The sequence below is a fragment of the Tachysurus fulvidraco genome, chromosome 1 (assembly GCF_022655615.1).
Source record: "Tachysurus fulvidraco isolate hzauxx_2018 chromosome 1, HZAU_PFXX_2.0, whole genome shotgun sequence".
Classification (NCBI taxonomy): domain Eukaryota; kingdom Metazoa; phylum Chordata; class Actinopteri; order Siluriformes; family Bagridae; genus Tachysurus; species Tachysurus fulvidraco.
Window position 1 is genome coordinate 16,226,223 of NC_062518.1, and position 25,493 is coordinate 16,251,715.

The window sequence follows — 25,493 nt, forward strand, 5'->3', positions numbered from 1 at the left end:
TAAAATACGGGACAAATCGCGTCCCGTATTGATTTGATACGGGACGCGTCATTTTGCCTGTAAATACGGGACGGGTGGCAACCCTAATCGTCCCTGAGTCATCAGGAGTCTGTGATACAGGTGTTAGTGCCGTCATGAAAGAAATCAGTTTTTCTTGTCTGTGGTTTTGCACCTCATGCACTAGGTGAGAACCGAGTGACACAAAGATACACAGGAAACAGCAGCAAGAGCTTTTTGTCCATGTGTGATTTGTGGGTAAAACACATCGAGTCTCATATAAAGTTATTTTTAGACTCCGACATTATGAGGCAGAACGCAATGGTCTAATGCACCAGTGTCAAGCTGTTCAACCACAAACATGTCTAGTGTGAAAGTGTGTGTGTGTGATAGAGAGAGAGCGAGAGAATTCTCAATATGAAAAAGTTTTTGCATTAACACACGGAGCATGTGACTGTGACTGAAGACTTTATTACGTAATAAGCGAACTGCTCAGAGACGACGTCCTCTTTCACATTTCTCAGTTAAACACTTTTCAGCTAACGTTCAATGGTACGATGGACGGCAGAAAACGAGTTTCAGGTGAACACACAAAAGGATAGAAGAGACTATGTAGAATGTTAAATTACTCCTCACTCACAACTCAGTGTGTCTCAGATAACAGACATTATAATATCAACTTAAATCCTATCAACAGTCTGGTGTTTTTACCGTAACACCTCTGAGATTTACAGCATGCACTTGTACGTCGCTCCACCCTTACACATCAGTACCAGATATTAGGATCCAGTGCATCAGGAATAAAAATAAAACAAAAAAACAACACAACAATAAATACAGATGATTCAACATGAAGCTCAATCAGGATCATGACACACAGCACCACACGTGATCACAACACTCAAACACACAGGTTCCTGTTCGTTCACCCACAGTTTATATACATGTATATTCGTTTAGATTTTCCGACAAAACAACAAGCATCAATAAATATTCATAAAGCAACATTTCTGAGCTATATACAAACTCAGAATGTATGGAATTGAGAGATCTGCACACACACACACACACACACACCCACACGCACGCACACATACACGTAGCAGACAACAGCAACAATGCGTCGGAATGCACGGTTAATCCATGCGGATCTTCTGATTGGTCATCCTGTAGATGATGCTGTCGTAGCCGGGGTCCATGTTCCACAGGTTGTAGGAGATGACGATGACAGCGAGAGCCAACAGGATCATGAGCCACAGCACGATGTTAAACACTACGGCGTACTCGAAGTTGTACTTGTAGGCCAGATTGTAGGGGCTTCCTGGGTTACTCTGTGGGAGACAAAACAGTTTTAATGTTGTGTGTTAGCAAACCGACACACAGCTTTATCACCTACAACCATATCAAAAGGGTGCATTTATTTATGAGCAGCTGTAAACAAAATTAGAGATAAAATGAACAAGTGTTTGGAAAAACAACAGGTTCTCATGTCCCTGCACTGACCACACGTTGGTAAGCGTGTGCATGCATCTGCATGGTGTCAGTACGTCTCTCGCTCAACACGTCTTAACAAAACGCAAACGAGGTCAACTTTAATGTGGGGAAAGTTTAGAGAAACAAAAAAGAACTTCAGCACACTTGTTTGTGCCTGATGTGAACCACACCCTGTGGGTTAGAAAGCTCTGACCATGTGTTTCTTTTTAGAGCTAACCATCTACTTAACTGTCTGGAGTTACTGAAACCTGTAACTGTTTCCAAGCCCTGAAACACCCGAGACGTCACCCGTGTGTCTCCGCACACACCTTGACCGGGTAAATCACCTACACTAATGCCAGGTGTCTGAAATGAGCAGGGAAATGTGGGCGAAGCCACAAAACAGAAAAATAGAATCATCACAGATTGATGTCTGGAGTCACTTTTTAATTTACTATTCAGTAGAGATTACGCCTGTGTGCGTTTGTATCAAACCTTATTTTCAGTGTGAGTAAAAAAGTATTGGCACCCTCTACACTGGGTTTTTTTTATAAAACCAGGTTTGTTATTTTTAACCCTAGTTAATATAAAACCATAATTTCTACTTCTACTAGTCCTCTGCTTTAGAAGGACTAAAAACTATAGACTGAATCTAGTGTTTATATTTAAGCTCACAGTCCACTGACCATTACACTTCATGTAAAGTCCCACCCACAAACAGAGCTCAAAACAAACTTCCTGTTAAGACCAGCACGATAACCTTATAAGGTCGTGCAAACGTACTGACTTCAGAATTGTTTTCTGTGGTGCACAATATAAAACTCACCATCTGCTTAGCCTCCAGGATGGAGCGCGTCTTCCTGCTCAGTGGTGTCTCGAACGTCTTCACCGTCACCACCTCCACCACTGCGTTGCTGCCGTAAACGCCGTAGACGTCATCAGCAAACTAGAAGATGTGATGGAGACGAAAGAGAGGTTTAAATCCCTGTTTCCTTGCGTGTGTGTATGTGTGTGAGAGAGAGAGAGGTGTTTGTGGCTTAGTGACGGTATGCACGTGCAGGTTGAGGAAGAGTTTCCTCTCATTCACCCACATGCAGAAGAATTTGAAAGCTGAACATATTTTCTGTGGTTTGTCACCTTCTGCAGTGCAGCAACCAGAATCTCACGAGCGTCCTTGAACTGAGGGGAATCTGTGCCGTAGCGCCGGGACAGTTCCTCCATACCGGCAAGCTCCAGGGAGAAGAGATCAGGAGCCTGGTCCTTAGCCAAGTGCTTGTGTCTCATCAGCTAGAGAGAGAGAGAGAGAATATGAGAGAGGATATGAGAGAGAGAGAGAGAAAGAAAGAGCGAGAGAGGATGAGAGAGAAACAGAGAGAAAGAAAGAAAGAAAGAAAGAAAGAAAGAAAAAAGAGAGAGACAGAGAGAGGATACGAGTGAGAGAGAGAGAGGATGTGTGAGAGAGAGAGAGAGATAAATATCTGATTTCCTCACTACAGTAGTTAGTTATTCAGGTCTCTGTTGTTAACTTACCAGAGCAGAAATATCATGCAACACTTGAATCTCAGACAGGAAGAGCAGATCAGCCTGGAAACATCCACATGATACTTATATAAATAACTCCGTGTAAATGGAATAACAGATATGGATAATCCAGTCAGATGTTTAAACACTACTCTGAGTTTAAATGTCCGTATTGAGGGACAGAAACTTCAGCCTGTTACCTCGTTGTTACGGCTCAGTGAGTTGAGCGGGAGTGAAGGCAGGACAGATCCGTCCTGTGACAGACGAGTGCGGATCTGCTGCAGAGTGACGGGCAAATCCTCAAATACTGTGTTGGCCATGCCCATCATGTACAATCTCTAAACACACACACACACAGAGGGAATTAAAACATGTATCACTTATTTATCTTTTTTGTTACAGCAGCATGTTCTGTGTTTATATCGATTATGTTAATAGTTTGATTTCTACTGCAGCTTTAAAGGCGATCCTGAGCGTCCTGCATGTCTGATCAGTGAGAGTACGCAGGGACATCGGTGATGTCACTGTGTCCATGAGCCAGAGTTCCAAGTTCTACATTTTCACATCAGCTAAAGTAGAAAAACTTACTGAGAACAGCGGAGGTGTCGGATATCAAGCCTGTTTCTATGGTAACCGAACTAGCGTGTGTGTGTAGTTTGTGTGTGTGTGTCCACTAAAAGTGTTCAAGTTTTTAGAATTGTAAAATTGTGTAATGTCTCTTTTCAGTCAGGAAGTAAGTTAAAACCAGGACTAAGTTCCTGCCTGGACTTTTTATTATAGTTCCTTCTCCACTAAAAAACAAAGTGAAATGTAAAGTAGATACAGGAAGCAGTGTGTGAAATGTGTGTGTGTGTGTGTGTGTGTGTTAGGCCATGTTCCCACTGCAAGTCTTAATGCTCAATTCGGATATTTTGCTCAGATCTGATTTTTTTGTTTGGCTGTTCACATTACCATTTAAAATGTGGCCTGTATCAGATACCAGTGTGAACAGTTTGCTGTTTCGAACTGACCCGCATGCGCAAACGAACAATAACAATGACGTCACACGCAGCACGCCGTTGCGCTAAAAAGTTGGCGAGGTTACGGAGGAAGTATTGTATCAGCTGGTGCAAGCAAACATATCATGTAATGCTATAATGTGATGTATTCAATGCAAACATGAACTGGTTCATGTAACCACTTTATATAACACTCTTAACACACACACACGTTACCAGTCACGTTTCTGTCAAATTTGTGCCCGCGAAAACTGTTTTGTTTTTTTTGCGCCCGGCGAAAACGTGACACAAACACAGCGACTGGTAATGTATGTGTGTTAAGTAAAAAAAAAAAAAAAAGTCTTCGCCGGTGCATAATTGTGACGAATGTCGATGTAGATTGACGTAAAAGTCGCATCAAATCTGCCTTGGCTGTTCACACTGCGGCCACATTGGAAAAAATCAGATTTGGGTCTGATTCAGGACCACATATGGATTTGAAAAAAATCAGATCTGGGCCAGATTTGAGTGTTCACACTACTCCTGAAGAAGTCTGACCTGGCCACTTGACCAAAAAAAATCGTATTTGGGCCACTTTTACCTGCAGTGTGAACGGGGCCTTAGATCTGCACACAGTTGTGTAGGAGCGTTTACCTCCTCGCTGGGGGCGAGCTGGAGAACCACAGGAGTGCTATCGGCAAACAGGGTGTGGATGGAGTTTGCGACACTGTCCAGGGTAAACGGCACCGTCTGAGACAGGGAAGACAGGGAGAGGAGGCAGTTTAGTAAGAGGGGAAATTAAAAAACCTCACAGGAAATTATGCAGTGTCTCATGACTTAAAAAAAAGGGAAGTTCAATGAGTCAAGTCCATAAATGTGCAACACTAAAACAGCGGCAGGGGAAGTCTTCAGCTGATTTACTTACTACAAATTAAATCATCTCTCTATCTAACAAATTATCCATCATTCCATAGCTTCGTTTTTGTACAGTTTAGAGAAAATAAATACTCCAAGGTAATGAAACAAAGTGGCTTTGAAAAACAGTGACAGGCGATGACTTTATACTTCCTTAAAAGCACGTCAGGATTACAACACTCACGTTTTCCAGTGGATAAGTGGAGATGTTGGAGGGAAGATCTAAACTGTCGATGCCACGGACGGTTATCAGGGCATTGGAACGTGGACGCTGGAACAGGGAGCCTGCTGCTAAACCTGGCCATTTGAGATCCTACACACACACACACACACACACACACACACACACACACACACACACACACACGGCCTTGTGACTTACAAGAAAACTTTCTCCAGCTAACAAAGTGTAGAAATCAACCACAGATACAGTTACACAATATGCTTAGGGCAAAAATCTGCTGACGGTCTTGACATGAACATACTCGTGGTACAAATATTTGTCATTAATCACGCGCAAGACAGAAAAGATTAAACGACTACACACTCACAGGACAATAAAAGCTGGTCCACTTTTAATGGTTTACCTCAAGGACGGAGAAGCCCATGGTGAGAGCCACCAGGTCCGGGATCTTCTCTCCAGCTAGTGGCCAATTTCCTGACCTGAAGTTCACATACTCGGGGCTACGCAGCACCGTCAGCTGGTCTCCAAAAACACCTGCAACAAAGCAGACATCACTTTACCCTTTACATCCTAACATGTACATCACTGACTAGACAAACAACACTGTATATAAACACACTAGATGTGTATATATGAGGTACACTCGAGGATGCAGCATTTCCATGTGTGATTTGTGTTTAACAATCTCCTAAACAGCAAACATGTACAGACACAAGCGTTCACAGCAGTTCTGACTCTGTCTAGCTACTTCCTGCTGTAATAACACCACAGTAAGTCCCTTATTACACGCTAATTAAACTGGATCATTTCAACAATACTGGGAAGTCATAACAGTGTTAGTGCGCATACTCAGACCTGACTGAAGGCAAGTCACGTGACATCACATTCATCTCGGTACTTTAAGCAATTTAAATTCCTTTTAAAAAGGTTTTCGTTGTCATAAATATATTTATATATAATTGTTGTGATATAAGAATATAAAATGTGACACGTCTAAAGGGAACATGAAGCTATTTGGGATTAAACCCCTCAGTGTTAGCATCCGATGCTAACTTGACGCGCTCGTGCCATTTGACGCCTTTATATAACGACTGTTTTCACAACGCGAATCAATTCCAATCGGACAAACAGCGCCATTTAAAGTTTTACCTGCTAAAACCGCGAGCGTAACGAAAACCGACGCGCCGTTCATCGTCCTTCGGGTTTGGAGAACCGACAACACGTCCTCGCGCACCGTGAATCAGCTGACAAGCTCTGCGCTGTGCGTGATGGCGTCATCGATTACGCACAGCGTCACGACGTGTAGACGTTAATTGATCGCTTAAAAAAAAACCAAAAAAAAAAACCCAATGTCGCCACTTAGCGGATGAAACTGTGTAGTGACTGAATGCTACAATGTCGGTGTAAAGTGGGGTTTCGTGCACGGAATCCACAGGAGAGTCAACTTCAGGTTTGTTTTGTGTACTTATGTAACTCCTCAAGACACAAAGGCGAATCAACAAACTTTAGCAAAGTTATTATTAGTATTTCTCTACAGGTCAAGATGATAAATCTTAAAATGTGCATTATCTATTATTTAAGAAAATATTTACAGTTTGCAGTGTTTTATGGTCGTTTATTGCACTTCAGACCGTTTAAACCCATTAGGAACTTGATCATTAGGACAGCTGGGGGTTCATTAACACTAGAAAATCGCTTGATTTTAGAATAAAAGTCCTGCATTTTAACTCATAGTTTCTTAAATAATCACTTTTTTACATTATAGAATCCTGCTTTTAACTCGTGGTTTCTTAATTAAAAATCCATTTTTTTTACATTATAGAATAAAAGTACTGCTTTTAAGTCTTAGTTTCTTAATAAGAAATCACTTGATTTAAATTTTAGAATAAAAGTCCTCCTTTTTAACTCGTGGTTTCTTAATTAAAAATCACGTTTTTTACATTTTAGAATAAAAGGCTTGCATTTTAACAGTTTCTTAATTCAAAATCACTTGATTTAAATTTTAGAACAAAAGTCCCGCTTTTTAACTCGTAGTCTCTTAATTAAAAATCACTTTACATTTTAGAATAAAAGTACTGCTTTTTAACTCGTGGCTTCTTAATTAAAAATCTATTTTTTTACATTATAGAATAAAAGTCCTGCTTTTTAACTCGTGGCTTCTTAATTAAAAATGAAAAATCATTAACATTTTAGAATAAAAGTACTGCTTTAACTCGCAGTTTCTTAATTAAAAATCATTAACATTTTAGAATAAAAGTCCTGCTTTTTAACTCGTAGTTTCTTTATTAAAAATCACTTTTTTACATTATAGAATTAAAGTACTGCTTTAACTCGCAGTTTCCTAATTAAAAATCATTTGATTTAAATTTTAGAATAAAAGTCACGTTTTTACATTTTAGAATAAAAGTACTGCTTTAACTTGTGGTTTCTTAATTTAAAAATCATTAACATTTTAGAATAAAAGTACTGCTTTTAACTCATAGTTTCTTTCTTAAAAATCACTTTTTTACATTATAGAATTAAAGTACTGCTTTAACTCGCAGTTTCCTAATTAAAAATCATTTGATTTAAATTTTAGAACAAAAGTCACGTTTTTACATTTTAGAATAAAAGTACTGCTTTAGCTTGTGGTTTCTTAATTAAAAAGCATTAACATTTTAGAATAAAAGTACTGCTTTTTAACTCAGTTTCTTAATTAAAAATCACTTGATTAAAAGTTTAGAATAAAAGTCCTGCATTTTATCTCATAGTTTCTTAATTAAAAATCACTTTTACATTATAGAATAAAAGTACTGCTTTTCAACTCGTGGTTTCTTTAAAAATCACTTTACATTTTAGAATAAAAGTCCTTCATTTTAATTCGTAGTTTATTAATTAAACTTCTTGTTGAAAGAATTAACCTCCTGCCTCTAGATAAAGGACAGCACTTTTTAGAGGACCACTTCATATTCAGAAAGATAAAGGATAATCTGATCCTCTCCTCACCTTTGGGGTCTTCTGTGTCTTTTATCTGCAAATGTGCATAGAGTTTACTTTTAACATGGAGCTCTTAAGGAACAAATCTACAACTCGGATACATTTTAAAAGGTGCACTACATCCCCTGTACCATGTACAAGTTCAAAACCAAACTTATTTAAGATTTTTCTGTATCCTAGAGGAAAGGTGTTTTTATATTTTTTGTTGAGAAATCTATTGACATTCTTTTCGGACTTCCCCCAACTGGGAATAAAATCGAGTTTAAAGCACCGAACATACAGATGACTCAGAGCAGGGAGGGGGTTATTTTTTACTTATCTATTTTGTTGTTGTTTGTTTTTATTTATCTTTTTAGTGACTTGCAGGTTGTGAAGTGGGCGATGCTTAATGATGTTTAAAATTGCCAAATTATAGATAATGTGATCTAAGAAGTCAGGAGTAGCAGAGAAGTATGTCAGAGTGGTGCAGGACATGTATGAGAGGAGCAGGATAGTGGTGAGGTGTGCTGTAGGTCAGACAGAGGAGTTCAAAGTGGAGGTGGGACTGCATCAGGGATCGGCTCTGAGCCCCTTCCTGTTTGCTATAGTGATGGACCAGTTGTCAGAGGAGGTCAATGGACGATGATGTTTGCAGATGACATTGTGATCTGTAGAGGGAGCAGGGAGCAGGTGGAGGAAAACCTGGAGAGGTGGAGATTTGCGCTGGAGAGAAGATGAATGAAAGTCAGTCTTAGTAAGACTGAGTACATGTGTGTGAATGAAAGGGAGAGAAGTGGAACAGTAAGGTTACAGGGTGAAGAGGGTACACTGCTCCGGGTGTGTGTTCACGGTGTGTGTGTTCACTGCTGTCTGTGTGCACTTTGGATGGGTCAAAATGCAGAGAACGAATTCTGAGTATGGTTCACCATACTTAGCCGTATGTCACGTCACTTTCTAAGTACTTGGGGTCAACAGTCCAGAGTAATGGAGAGAGTGGGAAAGAGTTAGAGAAGCGAGTGCAGGCAGGTTGGAATGGGTGGAGAAAGGTGTCAGGAGTTCTGTGATATAGGAAAATATCAGCGAGAATCAAGGGGAAGGTGTGCAGGACAGTGGTGAGACCGGCCATGCTGTATGGTTTAGAGGCAGTGTCACTGAAGAAGAGACAGGAGTCAGAGCTAGAGGTAGCCGAGCTGAAGATGTTGAGGTTCTCTTTGGGAGTGACAAGGTTGGACAGGATTAGGAACGAGTGCATCAGAGGGACAGCTCATGTTGGACATTTGGGGGACAAAGTTAGGGAGGCCAGCTGCCAGGCAGGAGGCAAAGAGGAAGGTCAAAGAGGAGGTATATGGATGTAATTAATGAGGATTTGAAGCTAGTGGGTGCAATTGAGGATGCAGAAGATAGGGATAGGTGGAGAGAGATGATTCGCTGTGGTGACCCCTGAAGGCAAAAAGAAGAAGAAGAAGAAGAAGAAGACAGATAATGTGATCTAAATTAGACAAAAATGTCAAAGGGGGGGCATATAAGTGCTGAGTTGTTTTTGTTTTATCATTATCACTGCAGCTTAATCATTGACATAAGTTGCAATTTCTCAAAAAATCTGAGGAATGATTCATGTAATTTTTTTTTTTTGCCTTTTTAAAGTTTTTGTTTGTTTGTTACAAATGTTGTGTAATAATTGAATGTTTACTTGGGTATTGTATATTTTATTTGTTTAACAATTGGCAATAGTGACACCTACTGGAGAAAAAGAAGTACCATCGTATGTGTTGGTCACGTGATTTGATAAGCAGCATTGAGCACTGAAAAGCAAGAGGTGATCACACGAACTGAGTGTCAGATTGTAAGAAACCAAAGGTATGTTTGGTTATATTTGCATTGTGTATTAGTATGTTTAATAGGCCATGTGATTGATCAAACAATGTCATGGAATGGAACTTCATCACAAATTTGATTGCAATTTTATTTTATTCTTTTCCTTTTTCACGGTGCTCAACTGATGTTGTGATGAGACAATATTGAAGTTCTGAAGGCATCAGTTGAAGCGTGGTTTTTCTAGTCACGGAGAAAAAAAAATTCAGGAGCCGTTATAACCATTCAAGTAAAGTCATGTTTCCTTTTCGTCGGCTTGCATTACCACGTTTGCCCACATGGAGGAGCTCTTGCTACATTAGAGTCATGTTTTGATAGTCTGACGACTTCTCACGGACTCGATGTTTTATTTATCTATCTATCTATCTCTATTTATTTATTTATTTATTTATTTATTTATTTATTTATGTTTATTTTTTTTGTACATTTATTCTTTAGAATTTCTTTGCACCAATTAATTGAATTAACTAAAGAAAAAAATCAATTATATAATTTAAACAAATGTGTTTTGTTAACTTAAATCTTCAGTTACAAGCTCATTGCTCAGGCCACGTGTTAATTTTTTTCAATTGTTTTGTAAGCCTCGTTCACGATCTCAGTCTGCACAGCACTGGGATTTTACTTTCCCGTAAGACGATCAGTGGTAGCACTGCTGGCTCAGGGGTTTACCGAATGGCTGGGAGTCTTTTACACCATATTTATACCGACTTCTGTTTCACACGGATAAGCCGCACGAGCTGTCATAGGAACTGTCATTGGACTGTCATAGGAACAGTGGTAATGATTCTTTTATTTATATATATATATATATATATATATATATATATATATATATATATATATAACTTCAGCTCGGACAATACTGTAGCGTTTATATCAATGCAATCGTTTAGTTCATTATTGTTTCTATAGAAACTGCTCGTTCTCGGGGACTTTTACAGGAAACCGTCGTTGATATGAAGTTTTCTGTAAGGAGACATTTGTTTAACATTTTATAGAAAGAGTCAGACTTAAAGCTGTGACTTTACACTGTTTCGTCTGATTAAGAGAGAAACACAAGAGGCTGGTGAGAGAACGTCTGTTTCTAGCTGTTATAACGTAAGCGATAACTTTGTTCTCGGATGTTGCGTACGATCTTTAGTAACCGTCAGCGTTTTGTTGTCTAGTCCTGACCGTGTTTAGCTGCTATCAGCATTTTTTTAAGCCCCACTCTACTGCATAAATGAGGACTTGTAGGATTTTTGACGTGTTTCGGTCGAAAGCGTAAAGGTGATTTAGCAGCTAAAAACCTCGCGTTGAAGTCGTAATTGCGTAAATTGCGATTTGTAATTGCAATATTTATGTAATAAAGATGTAAATGAATTTTTCATTCAAAGCTTCATTAAGATTCGTAAAATCTTTCAGTCACAGTTGGAGTTTTTTTTGTTTGTTTGTTTTTAATATAGTTAAGATTTCATCATCGCCTCTGCGTACGATGGCACGTGACAGGAGAATAATTGCGTGAGAACGGTTCCTCTTTTAGACGGTAATGTTGACTCCGAGGCGAGGTCTCCGTCTGTGTTCCCCTAAAAACAAAATAAAAAAAAAATAAGCAAGGCTTCCTGAATCACAACGAATTAGACATGGCCTTTTCAGTTTAATCAAAATTTTCATTACATGCCGTGTGAACTATGAAAAGTGTTTCTAATGGAATTTCTCTCCAGCTTGGGGATTGTAAAAAAGCAGCATGCAGGATAACATCCTTTAGAGTGTTACACTTCGAACATTTAGAGCTACTTGCTGATCGAGATCGAGGAATCAAAGAATAGTTCTGTGTAGAACCCTATATATATAATCAGAAAGTACCAATCAGAAAGTGCTGTAGAAAGCCCAGAGCACCGAATTATCCAATGATTCTATAAAGAAGAAGATTTTTTCCCCCTCTGTATCATAAAGCAAGACTTAATGTTGCACACATTTATCCATTCATTTTCTACCGCTTATCCGAACTTCCCGAGTCAAGGGGAGCCTGTGCCTATCTCGGGTGTCATCGGGCATCACAGTCTTTATTCCTCAATTTAACAAACTTGGCCGAATCCAGTAAAGTAACAATGCCCTTAAACGGTAATATGCATTATTCATTTCCTTTTGTTTCCTTAATTGCATCACCCTTTAATGTTGAATTCTGGCAGATCGGTGAAGAGGCAATGACCAGGAAGTAACTTCATTCATAGCTAGTATCTCAGGCGTCATCGAGGCAGGATACACCCTGGACGGAGTGCCAACCCATCACAGGGCACACACACACACTCTCATTCACTCACACACTACAGACAATTTTCCAGAGATGCCAATCAACCTACCATGTATGTCTTTGGACCGGGGGAGGAAACCGGAGTACCCGGAGGAAACCCCCAAGGCACGGGGAGAACATGCAAACTCCACACACACAAGGCAGGAATCGAACCCCCAACCCTGGAGGTGTTAGGCGAATGTGCTTACCACTAAGCCACTGTGCCATCAGTACTCAAATTACAAAATACTGTAGAATTAAAAATATATACAAAACTCATTAGATATTCTACAAGGTTTCCTTTGAACTACTGTGTTCCTTACTGTAGATAGAACACAGTCACATAATGATTTATCTGTAGAACTATATCTACAGAGAGCGTTGCTATTACCAGTTTACAGTAATTATTAATTATTTAGAACCCTTAAAGTTCTTCAGTTGGAACCCCAAGTGGGGGCTTCTAGGAGAACCATCTTTTGCATGGCAAGAATCCTTAATTATCTCTTAAGGAATTTGTTCTTTGGTGGGAACGCTAAACAATTCCTTGGACAACTTTAGAAAGAACTGCTAAAGAACTCCACACAGAGTATGGATAAAAAAAAAAATGCTTTGTGCGTTCTGATTTAAGAGTGCGGTTCTTAAGCTTCAAACCCTTAAAAGGTTTCAATAAAGAACTGAACAAATAATTCCCTTTTTTTTTGGAAACTAAAAATCCTTTAATCAAAAATTTTGGATAATTCAGTATTTCGCTTTTTTTTCCTAAGTCCTTCAAATGAAGAAAATTGATTTAAAAGCTTAAAATCGTCCCAAATTTGTCTGGGGCTTATTAAGTAATTAAGGGTTATTAGCAGAAAGAAAGGTTCTACTTGGAACCCTTTTTGAGCAAGGAATCCTTAAAAGGTCTAAAGATATAAAATTCCAACATTTAAGGCTTCTAAATATTTTGTGTAGAACTGGATGAATGTGAGGGGGACACGGTGGCTTAGTGGTTAGCACGTTCGCCTCATACCTCCAGGGTTGGGGGTTCGATTCCCGCCTCTGCCTTGTGTGTGTGGAGTTTGCATGTTCTCCCCATGCCTCGGGGGTTTCCTCCGGGTACTCTGGTTTCCTCCGGGTACTCTGGTTTCCTCCCCCGGTCCAAAGACATGCATGGTAGGTTGATTGGCATCTCTGGAAAATTGTCGTGAGTGAATGAGAGTGTGTGTGTGCCCTGCGATGGGTTGGCACTCCGTCCAGGGTGTATCCTGCCTCGATGACGCCTGAGATACTAGCTATGAATGAAGTTACTTCCTGGTCATTGCCTCTTCACCGATCTGCCAGAATTCAACATTAAAGGGTGATGCAATTAAGGAAACAAAAGGAAATGAATAATGCATATTACCGTTTAAGGGCATTGTTACTTTACTGGATTCGGCCAAGTTTGTTAAATTGAGGAATAAAGACTGTGTCACAGTTTCAGAAGCTTTGTCTATTTTTCCGTCTCACATAATAAAAAAAACCAAACACATGGCATCAACTAAACGCTTAATTTTACAGCTGGAATACATGTCGGAATACACAGAGACCCCTTACATACATGTGTTTGTTCATTATCCGTACTTAGCCCTGTGCAGTAGCTGTTCCTATTCACACTAACGGTAACAATTCTCCCGGAACTAATACGTTCATTTGGAAAGCCAGAGGAATCGTGAACTGCCCCCTCTAACCCCGCCCCCTGAGTATATTCACGTCAATTTATTCTACTGCTAATGAAGCAGAGAAGTGTGAAGAGGTGGACAGAAAAGAAGGGGAAAAAATCTTAAACCTCGCTTTGCTCGAAGGAACATTTAAAGGGAATAGTCATCGAGGGAATTGCCCATAATGCTCAGCGTGGGAAAAGGAAACATTAGTCATTAAAGTCATGGTTTTCAGACCAGCACTTCACCACAAGATCTGTTTTTTTTTCTCTGTTCTCACTTTCTTTTGATTAGTCATAATGCCCAGTTTCATCATACGGCCACAGCTGATAATCGGTTATGCAATATATTCCGATGTGGGATCAGAGGGATATAGTTTATTCACAGTAAGAAGTTCATTACAGATATAGTGTGTTTTTTTTTTTTGTTTTTTTTTTAATACTAGTGTGTAACTTCAAAATATCGGCAAATTATTTGTTGTTCTTGTAGGCTGTTCTGAGCTGGACCTCTAGGCCACAAAAACTCATTTTTAGCCTGCACACTCTGGTACTAAACCGTACCTTTCCATGTTGCCGTAGTGGTGCCCTTATCATATCTTTAATACGTCATTGAAGTAAAGTGTACACTACACACACCTAATACACCACCCTACACTCTCAAGGCTAAAGCTACTGGACCTTCATCGTGTTGCTCTGATGGTATCATAAAGCTGACAGTTACTTATTTCTATATTATTTTTTAAAGGTTAATTATTAAACCTAAAGGTAAGAAACATGCACCTTGATGGTAGCACACTAATGACAAGGAGAAATACAGTCCACCCCCCATTTATGTATTTATTTATTTATTTAGAAGTATTAATTTTGAATATCGTAGGCCACACTCTGGAACTGAACTCTTCTTTGTTGCTGGACTGGTTCCAGTTAATTTTTGCATCTTGCATCTTTTCTCTGGCATTATATAATAAGAATATAATACTAATCTCACTTTTGTAAATTTGTTAAAAATAAATAAATAAATAAAATTCTCCTTTCATTTTCACCTTCAAAGTACTCGTTGACGAGCTCCACAATGTACCGTCACCTTTTTTTTCATAATCAGATGTTTGCATTTGAATATTTTGCACTTTTGAATATTTAAAATCAGGCGATTTATGCAGTATGTGATGAAAATTAAGAAAGAAATCTTGCCTGTATTGTTAAATCACTCTTAAATACTTGAGTAGGTTTAAAAAAAAATAGATTTGTTTTGTATGCTTATTTCTAGTTTTAACATTTTTAGACGTGATTTTGTAAATACTTTCCCTCCCTGGTAAGCACATGCTGAAGGTACCTATGGAATCACCCTAGCCAGAAGGAAAAGCACAGTTTGGAACCTTTCACTTCTGAGTGTGTCTCTTGGTGTATGCACGTGCCAGTCCAGGTTATTTTTCCCATCTAAATTAATTATGCACAACTCATTACCCCCTCCCCCGAGTAAAGCCTGCGACCAGTGGGGCAGTAATGGAGCAATTTGGGACGAGACCCAGGTTCCCAAGCCTGTCGTTTTTCTCGGAGCGCGGGCTCGCTGGCGCCTGACAGGGACAGTTTTCATAACGAGAGCGCGCACATTAAAGCACCGACCGTTCGGGTCGTAGTAGAGCTCGCGCTAACGGACCTGCATTCAAGACGCACCCACCCCCCGACCACCACCTTTTCGTCTGTTCTTTCTCAGCGGGAATCACAGAAAGGCACAATGGGGAGATGTGAGGACGGGTGATCGGATTAAGTAGCGAATCATCTCTCTCTCTCTCTCGTGCGCGCACACGCATATTGGATGGAGCTAAAAAAAAAAAAAAACTGTTGGATTGATAACGTGTTTGTGGATGATGATGATGATGATGATGACGATGATACAGTTTCCCATAGTGCATATAAACACGCGCAACCCATCCAGTCCAATCTGGAAGTGTGTAATACCCATAAGCCTTTAATTATATATACGCAAATGGTGTTAAGTGTCAGAAAGTGGTAGCATAAAAAGAGAAAAATGGAAGCCGTTTCTTTGCTGTTCGTTTGGTAACATTTGTGTTTGTTAAAATCTACAAAAATCTGTTCATTTTAAACCTGTTAAGACCAACAGGCACTGACTTGAAATGGCCTTGGATTACAGTATATTTAATTATGTATAATGTCTGAGTATGTGTATAAGTAGACGCTCAGCATTGTTCACTCCGGTATGAAATCGGAGGCCATTTTATAACTTGCATATATAAAATCTCAAGGATATTGGATGGATGGATGGATGGATAGATAGATAAAAAAACAATAAAATGAAGGCTTTCCCCAGTTGGGCCTTGAGTCCCAGCTCGCGCGAATATCGTTTTTGTTCTCTGTAAACCGCGAGTACGCGCGGCGCTCACGGGACGTTCCTTTGTCGGTTTTGCGGCTGAAACATTACTCATCCTCGGCTTTATGACCGCTTTAACCTTCCTCGTGCTCAGTAACGCTGTCGCGTGTATAATTTTTCTGATGTTATTGTCTTTAATCACGTGAACGTGCGGCCAGAGCTCAGGAGACTCGAGCGCTAAAATAAACACTTAATTCATCCCATATTCCAAAAAAAAGGTTACTTTTTAACACGAGATGGTGCTTTTATTACTTCTCTATCCCTTTATCATTTCTCGTTCTTCTTTGCTCCCCCCCTCAACTTTCCTTCTTTCTTAAGTTATAATTATGTTCTACTTGTTTTTAAAGTTGAAGTAATGTTACGGTCCCCGGTCCTGACGCGCGCGCGTGTGTGTGTGTGTGAGAGAGAGAGAGACAGACAGACAGAGACAGAGATAACTCTGTGCCTCTGAGACGCGAGCGTTTTCTCTGTAAACACACTGTAGTTGTGGTGTAGTTTCGGTGTCCGTCAGGCTGCCGGTTTATTTTGTTCTCTCCCCCTTCTTCCCCCCTCTCCTCGCTCTTTTTTCTTTCGCGGCCGTCGCGCGGAGGTTTTTATGGTAATTGCCCCCCACCCCGACTGGCCTTCTGGGTAGGGCGAGAGAGAGCGCGAGCGAGCGAGTGAGTGAGTGAGTGAGTGAGTGTGTGTGTGTGTGTGTGTGCGCGCGCGCGCGCGTGTGTGTGTGTGTGTGTGTGTGTGTGTGTGCGTGCGTGCGCGCGCGCGCGCGAGCGAGCTAGCGAGTGTGTGAGTCAGTCAGTCGCCAGTCTCACGCGCGAGCTCGAAACGAGCAGCAGTTTTCGACTCTCCGGCCGCTCAGCTGCGCGTACAGGATCTCGCGCGTTCGTAAACCCTGGAACAAAGAGCGTTCGTTGGCGTGGAGGCTCACTCGAAGGATTTGAGGGGAGTAAAGAATAATGAGCGTTAAAGTAGTCTGTTTGGTACCGGCGCATCCTGCTTTGTGCGCGTAAGGAGTGAGGAGGAATCGTGCGGCGTGCTCGCCTGTGTCTCGCCGAGCCCCCAACATGGCGCTACAAAGCGCGAGCGGACCGAATTAGTTTGTGTTTGTTTGTGTGTGTGTGTGTGTGTGTGTGTGTGCGCGTCTGTTCGCGGGAGTCCAAAGGGAAGTCTCCACATTTGCGCTCGCGTTTTCCGCCACATGGACTAGCGCTCTGCTCTGTTCGGACAAAGAAACGGGATTTTCTTTCGGAGCTTTCTTTTGGGAATTCAAAGATGCGCCCGTGTCTTGCGCGCTCAGTACCGCGTACTTCTCTACACGGATTTTCGCGGATACGCTGAAGTCCTGAAAATACCGGTCGACCTCCAGCGCTGAAACGTCTCCACTTTCAGCTCGGATATTTTTTTTGCCCCGTCCCGACACGGTGCTCCGTCCTTTGTAAGTTCGAGTGAGAGGACAAACACCGCTCGTGCTCACCGATTTTACACTTTCTTATTCATTACAGGTAAGAAGTTCTGAACTTTTATTTATAGCGGTGTGTGTGTGTCCGAGTCCGACTTTAAACGGCATAATCCTTGATATAATGATCTCATGTACACGGCTCGGGGGCGCATTTTTGGCAATCGCGTGGTCAGAAAAAGTTGTTTGTAAACATGTTTGTGAGCGTTTCATTGTTGACTCGTGAGCATTCCAGTGACCGGGTCGGCACGAACTCCACTTATTGCGCTCAATTAGAGTTCGAGTTCCTTCCTGTCGAGAACTCTGCATGTCCGCGGCATCTGCCATTCATAGATTTTTTTTAAACGTATATATAAACACACATTGCGGGACTTTCCTGTTAGCTGACCTTTTGTGGATTTTTTTTCTTCTTCTTCTTTCTTCGGCGTCTATTCAAAGCGAAAACACACCACCGTTCCGTGGAAGCGTCGGCTTTCTCGGAAATGCACGTGTTCTGTTTTTCACGTCAAGTTTTGTCATCTCTCTCTCGACCACGATGCACGCGGCATTTGGCTTGTGTACATCCGGCTGTATTTATTGATTTGTAGCCTCGCCCTTTTTTCCTGACGGTAACCTCACCTTGTGCTTGCGACTTTGCAGTTACGCGCATTTGGAGGTCACCGCCATTTCGCTCTTTTTCTCACCTACATACATTTAAAGTCACTGTGCATTGAAGGAAATCTCTGAAGTGTCCTCACAGCGTTTTGATCTCTCCTCCTCTTCATGAGCCGTCTCACCTTTTACGTTTTAGCCAATCTAAGTTCTTTGTCTCTCTCTCTCTTGCACACAGTCCTGTTCACTTTTGTTCCACAGACGCTGTTATTGCTTTGATTCTATTATATATATATATATATATATATATATATGGTAAATCTCTCCGAACCGGAGTCGCCTTCCCACGTAACGGAAAACAAAAAAGTGCATCGTAAAAACAAAGGCACGTTTTATAGCGTGCGCGTGTTTTTACGACACCGGCGTTGTCAAATCCTCCAATAATTCCCAGCCAGTGGGCGCGAGATTCGCGGAAAAGGCATAAAGTAGTAATTGCACTTCGCAGGCTGCGTCCCAAACCACCCAATCTAGTTTGTCCAAACAGCGGAACACCACACCAAGGGCCTGAAGAACAGGCCACGCCCCCCGAACTGGTACTAGGTACTAATTCGGTGTCTCATGTAACGTGGTACGTAATTTTTTTTTCTTCTTCTTCTACAGGTGTATTAAAAATGATCTCGCTACCTCACTAAGTAGTGTGTTAAAGGTTCATCTCAGGTCCGAGATTTGGGGCTGTAATTTTTTTTTTGTTTGCATGACTCTACATCGTTCTCAGAAAATAGTACAAGTACAAACTGCCCTTCTTTGTCGCTGTGATGGCACAAAAGTCATTTATTTTGTACCCGGAAGCCTGCGTGAAATAACAAAATAAAATAAAAATGGTTTGCAGGACACAATTGGAGCAAAAGGTACTAAAGTACAAATTGTACACTTTTTTTGTTTTTCAGGTAAGATGCACATGGTAACGTTAAGTCGCACACATCGTGTCCCTCTTAGTGATCGTTTCGTGCCCTGTTTCTTCACAATCTTAACTATGCATATAAATAAATAATAAACAAAAATACAGACACACGTACACACCAGGGTGGAATTTTTTTTTTCATTCCTCAGAAATAACTTGGTGCCCCACCTTTTGCTTCACCCACTACAACAGTGCTAACTTTTCACATCAACAGAGTGGCACAACGTTGTGTGGAGTTTATACAGTGTTTTTACGTGACGTCATATCGTTTATCATCGCGTCAAACTGTACGTGAAGCCGATGACGTGAAATATATATAATATATGTATACACACACAAATCTACTGTAAAACTCTATTGAAACAAAATGTTGTAGTTTATTTTGTCACGTTGCTTATTGAGACTATTTGTTCCCAACAAATTTTATGCACCTGGACCTTCACGTATATATTTGAGTAATTAGTTGGATGTGTCGGTTAGTTTCTTTAAAGTGGGTAACAATCCGCCTGAACCTTAAAGATGTCACACAGAAATTGCACAATTCAGCTAAAGTGTTTCCTGCTAACAACAGTTGAAGCTGAATAATATGGAACACACCTTAGGACGTTGGAAAGTTGTAGCTATAGCTAGACATTTTAGTCCAAAAGATAAACGGATTTGTAGTAAAGGGCCTTTTCTTTCAAAATCAATTCCACTCCATTAATCGTGGCACAAAGGCAGGATTCATCAAGCATGTCTTTGTGCCCCATTAATCAACTCGTGACTGGGGTAAATATTCCGTCATAGCGCGTGTATAATCTGTGCTGCAAGCCAAAGCGGGGCTCAAGGCTGCCTTGAGGTGGAAATAGGCCAAAAATAAACGGGTCGCTGTTGAATGTTGCGTCACCACCTCATCGCGCTGAAGCGTGGGTGGCCCGGTGCGACGTGTTGCTCAAGAGGTGAAGTTCCACGTCATGAGTCGTGACCGCTTTAATCGCAGGTCGGCAGTGGCTGTGGAAAAATAAATAGGCCGCGTAGCTTCTCTATCAGCTGCCCGTTTATTTGGTTTCTCCTACCCCATCCCCCATTTACCCTGTGTGCCTCCTTCCCTCCCTCCCTCCACGTTCATCTCCGCTATCCGGATTTGTTTATTTATAGCGCGGGCGGCTCAGCGGGGAGCTCGCGACTGCCTGCCTGCACGGGGCTCCGCACGCACACCCGAGAGTCTTAAAAACTCCACCACCAACCTGCTCGTACCTTATGATCTCCTCCTATTGTAATCAGAAGCGTATTGTACTGCATCAGAGGTGAAAAAACAGGTCCAATAGGGCAAAGTTCCATTGATTAAAGAAGGGTCAAAGGTCAAACGGGATCGGGTGGCTACTCGAATTTTACGCACGTGGGTTCAGGATTAGAGGGCGCCTTTGTTTAGGAAGTGTTTCAGCCCGAGGAGCAAACGTGAGGGAGAAACTTCTTATTCCTGTTTTTATTGTTTGCTTTTTATTTTCCATCCCTGTGCTCGAGTCATGTTGCTTTCCTACTTTATTTTTTTCCTCCGCTAAAATCCTTTTTTTATGTTTCTCTGCTTTATATTCATCCCCGCACGAGCGGTTTGAGCGGAAATATCTCGTGCGAGAGGCGACGTGAGAGAGAAATAAAGCGCGAGGCGCGACGGGGTACAAGTTCACCTCGCACTGGCGTGGATCGCGTTACAGATCCGAGTTGGCTCGCGCCGCAGACGTCACAGGTTTTGAATGGAAGCCTTGCCTTCCCCGGGACGTGCGCGGCCCCCTCGGGACGGCAGCGCTGAAACGCGAGAGCTCGTTCCGTCTCGTCTCTCATCGCCTCGCTTCACCGACCTTCTCTCTCTCTCTCTCTCTCTCTCTCTCGCACTCTCTTTTTTTTCTCTCTGTGCCGCAGCAGGAGCGCCCAGAGCGACGCCTACACATTGTTTTCTTTTCTTCCCTTTCGTTGTGTGTGCGTGCACTTTTTTTTTCTTCAACAGCCAGCGCGAGGGACGGAACACCACTGAGAAAAAAAAAAAATAAAAGCCCATCACAGTGCACGCGATGTTACACGGTGTAGGGCGCACTCACGGCGGGGAGATGAAGCCGTGTGTGTTGCGTCATCAGGAATAGATTACTTCTGAACAGTGAAGGCTTTGTTTTATTTCACGTACTCTACAAACATACAAAGTTCATGAATTGTCTTTCTGTTTGTTTCTTTATAGAAGCCCCCCCGTTTTTCTCGTACACACACAAAAGTGGCCTACGTTAAAAATTTGTAAATTGCGAACTATTAATTCCAATCCGGTGTCCGACACACTAATGGGTAATTACAGAGACTTTCACGAGGATGTAAGTAGTCTTGTCGGGGGTGTGTGTGTGTGTGTGGGTCTGAGACCTCCAATATCTCACCTTTTTAGAAACACACACACGCACTCACTCGCGCGTGCTTTTACGCCTCCTTTCATAACACTAAAGCAGCCGTGCAGAGACCAGAGAGCGCTTAAGTGCTGCGAAATGAGACTTGGATGGCACACGAACGTTTCTAATGACGCGTGCACGTCCAGAGGTCCTGGGGGTTTATTAAGACGCACGTATGTGGAACAAAAGTCCCCAACCTCCACACACTCGCTGCAGTCATCTCCTTAACCTTTTAAATATGCGTATAGACATAAGCCTAGATTTCTGTGTTTGTGCACAATTTCTGTCTTTGTGCACAATTTCCGCGCACAACCATCTAACGTTGCAGACGTAACTGTTAAGAGGAAGACGGTTCTGGATTACTGAAATACCCCCTCCTCCCTGTGCGCTCTTCCGCGAAGTTGTCTAAGCTCACAAGCTGTGAAATGGTGGTGCCGCGTGAGCTGTCGAGACTAATAGTGTAGGAGTTCACAGGCTCGCCAACCGAAATCTCTCTCTCTTTCTCTCTCTGTCTCTCTATTTCTCTCCTCTCTGACAGAGTATTGTTCGAGAAGGGAAAAAAAAAACTTTTGCGATCAGTAAATGTTCCGATATCGTATAGTTATGTCGTCGATTGCAAAACTACCAAACGAAGGTCAACAAGGGCGGGGGTCACAGGTTTTTCCAGTTGCCATGAGGACGTCATCACGTGACCGAAGATCTCGATGTTGTGCCCATGATGAAAACCACGTGAGTGATTACGATGCGAGTGTGTAGGAGAAGGCGGTGGGGTAAAACATTTTACATTTTAAACATCTGTACGTTTATCTCTGGTTAAGATCCCTAAACACGGCGCTGAAAGTGACCCCTCGTCTGGCCGCTAGCTCGCATGGAGTTTGATCTTGAACGTGTGCTGTTCTTGGCACGTTCGCTAGCTCTCTGTTGGAGACAAAGATCCTGCGGGCGCGAGAATCTGATTTACCCCTAACCCCACACACGCTGACACCCCCCCCCCCCCCCGACTCGAAACCGGGGTACGCTAATCGTTTATCCAGGCCGCTTTGTCCTTCATGGCATTAATCAATCTTTCTTTCTTTCTTTCTTTCTTTCTTTCTTTCTTTCCATTCTGCTGCTTTCATGATGCTGAATTCTCTCGCCAGTTTATGATTTTTGTAGTAGCAGTAGTAGTCGCGTGCGCAAACAGCCGAAACGCATTCGCAAGCTGACTTGCGAGTTCTTCTATGACTTAAAGCATGAACAGTAGGATAAACTCTTCAGCAACAATTCACCAGCCTTTTTTCCTCAACAAATTAAAACCGAAATGAAATGATGTGCTGATATAAAGGGAACTTGCCACTTTTGCCATGTTAGCTAGCTACATAGCTGGATTTCTTGTAGCGGAGATTTAGTTGTGAGTAGGGCCGGGCGATAAAACGATAACGATATGTATCGCGATAGACACGTGATCGATATCAATGAAAAATGTGTTCGATATTTATTCTTCTTTTTCGAGGTTGCGAAGCAAGTTTGGTTGCATCAACAAAGGCGCTCGCTCTCCTAGCAACGTAGGGAGTGACATGCTAACAGCCAATCGTGTCATATCGTCGACTTCAGTAACTGGCGACTGATAAGCAGAAAATGAGCCGCAGTGAGCGAGGAAATTGTAAATAAAAGAGGAAAAGTCAGCGCGCCAGTACGGCAGTTTTTTACATTTTACTTATTTGAGTTTTCCTGGATGTTGACATTTCTGTCTTAATAACTGAGGCGATTACGATCAGAGGAAGTTTAAAATAAAAATGTTTAAATGTAATATATTTTTCTCCTGGTCCTTATTTTAAAAATATCAACAATTATCGATATCGACTGATATGAAACACTGATCTCGCGATACAGTGTTCAGTCAAATCGCCCAGCTCTAGCTGTGAGCGGCGATGTTAAAATACGACGCACTTGATTGCGGTGCTAGAAAGTAGCCCGTACACTTACCTACTGTCTGGGCCATTCTTTGTTGCCTGATTACAGCAGTGTGACAAAACGTGCACTTTGAACTTCCTGTGAGCAAACCACAGTGCAACAGTTTCACTTCTGACGTCGAGTGACCACATGCTTAAATCTGAATCTGGAGGAAATCTGAGCTCTGTGTTACTGGTTGCTGGATTGGTGGGTGGGTGGGAGTGCGTGTGGCCAGGGGGTATTCACACCTCACGCACAGACAACCTGGGATATAATCATGATCCACCGTGTCCCTGGCCAGGATAAAGCGCTTACGTCATATATTTTGTTAACTGCCTCAGAAGCCACACCTCCATTTTTTTTACCGCAGGATTTATGAGGTTTTATGTGCCTAAATCCACACCTCAAAACTGGCACATTTTACACTCTCTCGTCTTTTCAGTGCCAGGTTTTTTTTTTCCTTTCCTCTCGCCTGCTTCACTGCCGACACGGAGCGACGCAGCTGCTCACACGCCTTCCTCGTGCCCTTGGCGTCTCCCCATGAGAGAGAGAGAGACACACACACACACACACAGCTTTAAAAACAAAGTCTAAACGAACGCGCAGATCGGATTTTGGATTGTTTTTCACTGAATTAAAGAAATAAACCAGTGCGTGTAGGCTTCGATTGTTCTATGAGTGTAAACGTGTGTCCCCTCGTTCCACAGTGCAGTCGCACAATTATCGGCGTGTAATTTTGTCCTCAACGTTGCAACAGTTAGGTCTTGCTTAAAAAATCGAATAGACTATTAAAATTAAGGCTTTAGGTTTATAATGGTTTCTAACTTATAGTTTTGGGCTCTATATGAACTTCTAAACCTTCTCGGTGTAATGGATGCAGAAAGTTTATATGGAAACATATTGATATAATTCGTGCTACAGATATAAATAGTTTAACATCTCGAGTTATTTAAAGGAAAAAAAACCCGGCAGATTCCCACGTTTGTTGGGAGTCTTTATTTGAAGCCGGGTTACTTTTAGAATCAAACAAAGGCACCTCGGAGAGTGTCGCCTCGCAATAGATTTCCTTCGTGGGTCATTTTCTTCAGCCACACTCTCCCTTCGATACAGCCCGGGACGCATAATGTACTCACAGTATCGCGCGAGGTCGTTAAGAGCACGGAAAACGAGCGTGCAAGGGAGCGTGTGGCCGGACGATTCGCACGGATTAGTCTTTAATGGACGGAGGGAGGGAATCGCAGCTCAGAGGGGAAAGCCAGAATTTATGCGCAGGATTTTCTGATTTGCTGATGGGAATTAATATACTTTTGTCGCTGTGTGGATTATGATCCGGATCCTAACTATAAAGTGCCTTTTGAAGAAAATAAAAAAGGCTTTGAATTGGGGGGTACGCTAGACCGCGTAAGCCGTTATTCTAATCGACTGATTTTTATTGTGATCACGCGCAGCGAGGCTGAAATGGCAGGCCACGAACCCTCCCTGTTTAAACGTTCTGGCCTTGTTGCTACATGGGTTGCCATGGAAGTGACGAAAACACTCCAGCAGCGAGAGGATTTTGTGTGCGTGAGGCCGAAGCCCACTTTGATTGATGAGACCGGGGGCGGTCTGCCTCCCTCCTTCAACGGCAGCGACCGAGACCGCATCTGCAGATAAGAGCCCCGGGTCTGCCTTATTGAAATCCGAGGGCTCTGTAGAGCCATCAATAACGGAGGCGCGGCTCGCAAGCTCAACAAAGCTCCGCTTTTATGTCATTGCCAAGCGGTGGGCTGGGTGATAGCATCTTTCCCTCAGTGGCGCTATGATGAAATTCCCCCCTTCTTCTCCTCCTTCTTCTCCTCATCTGCGGGCACCGGGCATTTTGTGTGCGTGTGTGCGTGTGTGTGTGCGTGTGTGTGTGTGTGTGTGTGTGTGTGTGTGTGTG

General features: G+C 42.1%; 2 protein-coding genes and 1 long non-coding RNA gene across 7 annotated transcripts in view; 1 reads left to right on the top strand and 2 right to left on the bottom strand.

The window, feature by feature from the left end:
• Positions 1 to 448: 448 nt before the first annotated feature.
• LOC113657132 (renin receptor) lies at positions 449 to 6,373 on the bottom strand. 2 transcript variants are annotated; one of them, XM_047800581.1, is made up of 9 exons: positions 6,217 to 6,373; positions 5,471 to 5,601; positions 5,068 to 5,196; positions 4,623 to 4,718; positions 3,192 to 3,329; positions 3,001 to 3,054; positions 2,608 to 2,742; positions 2,297 to 2,416; positions 449 to 1,328 (listed from the first exon to the last, which is right to left on the bottom strand). In XM_047800581.1, the coding sequence occupies exons 1-9, from the start codon at positions 6,257 to 6,259 to the stop codon at positions 1,134 to 1,136; spliced, it is 1,041 nt and encodes a 346-aa protein (XP_047656537.1). In that variant the 5' UTR covers positions 6,260 to 6,373; the 3' UTR covers positions 449 to 1,133. The 2 variants fall into 2 exon arrangements, with proteins under 2 accessions (XP_047656537.1, XP_027024500.1); XM_027168699.2 differs by having other exon boundaries at positions 2,608 to 2,757.
• An 11-nt stretch (positions 6,374 to 6,384) lies between these two features.
• Positions 6,385 to 25,493, top strand: part of bcor (BCL6 corepressor) — a 53,927-nt gene continuing 34,818 nt past the window's right edge. For 2 of the 4 annotated variants that reach the window (XM_027168695.2, XM_027168697.2), the window contains exon 1: positions 16,974 to 17,729. The gene's annotated coding sequence lies outside the window, so the exon portion shown is untranslated. Of the gene's footprint in view, positions 6,518 to 16,970; positions 17,730 to 25,493 lie in introns of those variants that run through there. The other 2 variants (XM_027168696.2, XM_047800574.1) reach the window with 2 other exon arrangements.
• LOC125138624 lies at positions 11,257 to 13,909 on the bottom strand. Its single transcript, XR_007137878.1, has 2 exons — positions 13,548 to 13,909; positions 11,257 to 11,459 (listed from the first exon to the last, which is right to left on the bottom strand). It is a non-coding gene; the product is annotated as an uncharacterized LOC125138624 (long non-coding RNA).

Bases quoted from the DNA above. Each gene is read 5' to 3' on its own strand.
- LOC113657132 (XM_027168699.2), bottom strand. From the start codon at position 6,259: ATGAACGGCGCGTCGGTTTTCGTTACGCTCGCGGTTTTAGCAG. The intron at 5,197-5,470 runs GTAAACCATTAA...GTGTGTGTGTAG, and splicing joins TGGGCTTCTCCGTCCTTGAG to GATCTCAAATGGCCAGGTTT. The intron at 4,719-5,067 runs GTGAGTGTTGTA...TCCCTGTCTCAG, and splicing joins CCACTTATCCACTGGAAAAC to ACGGTGCCGTTTACCCTGGA.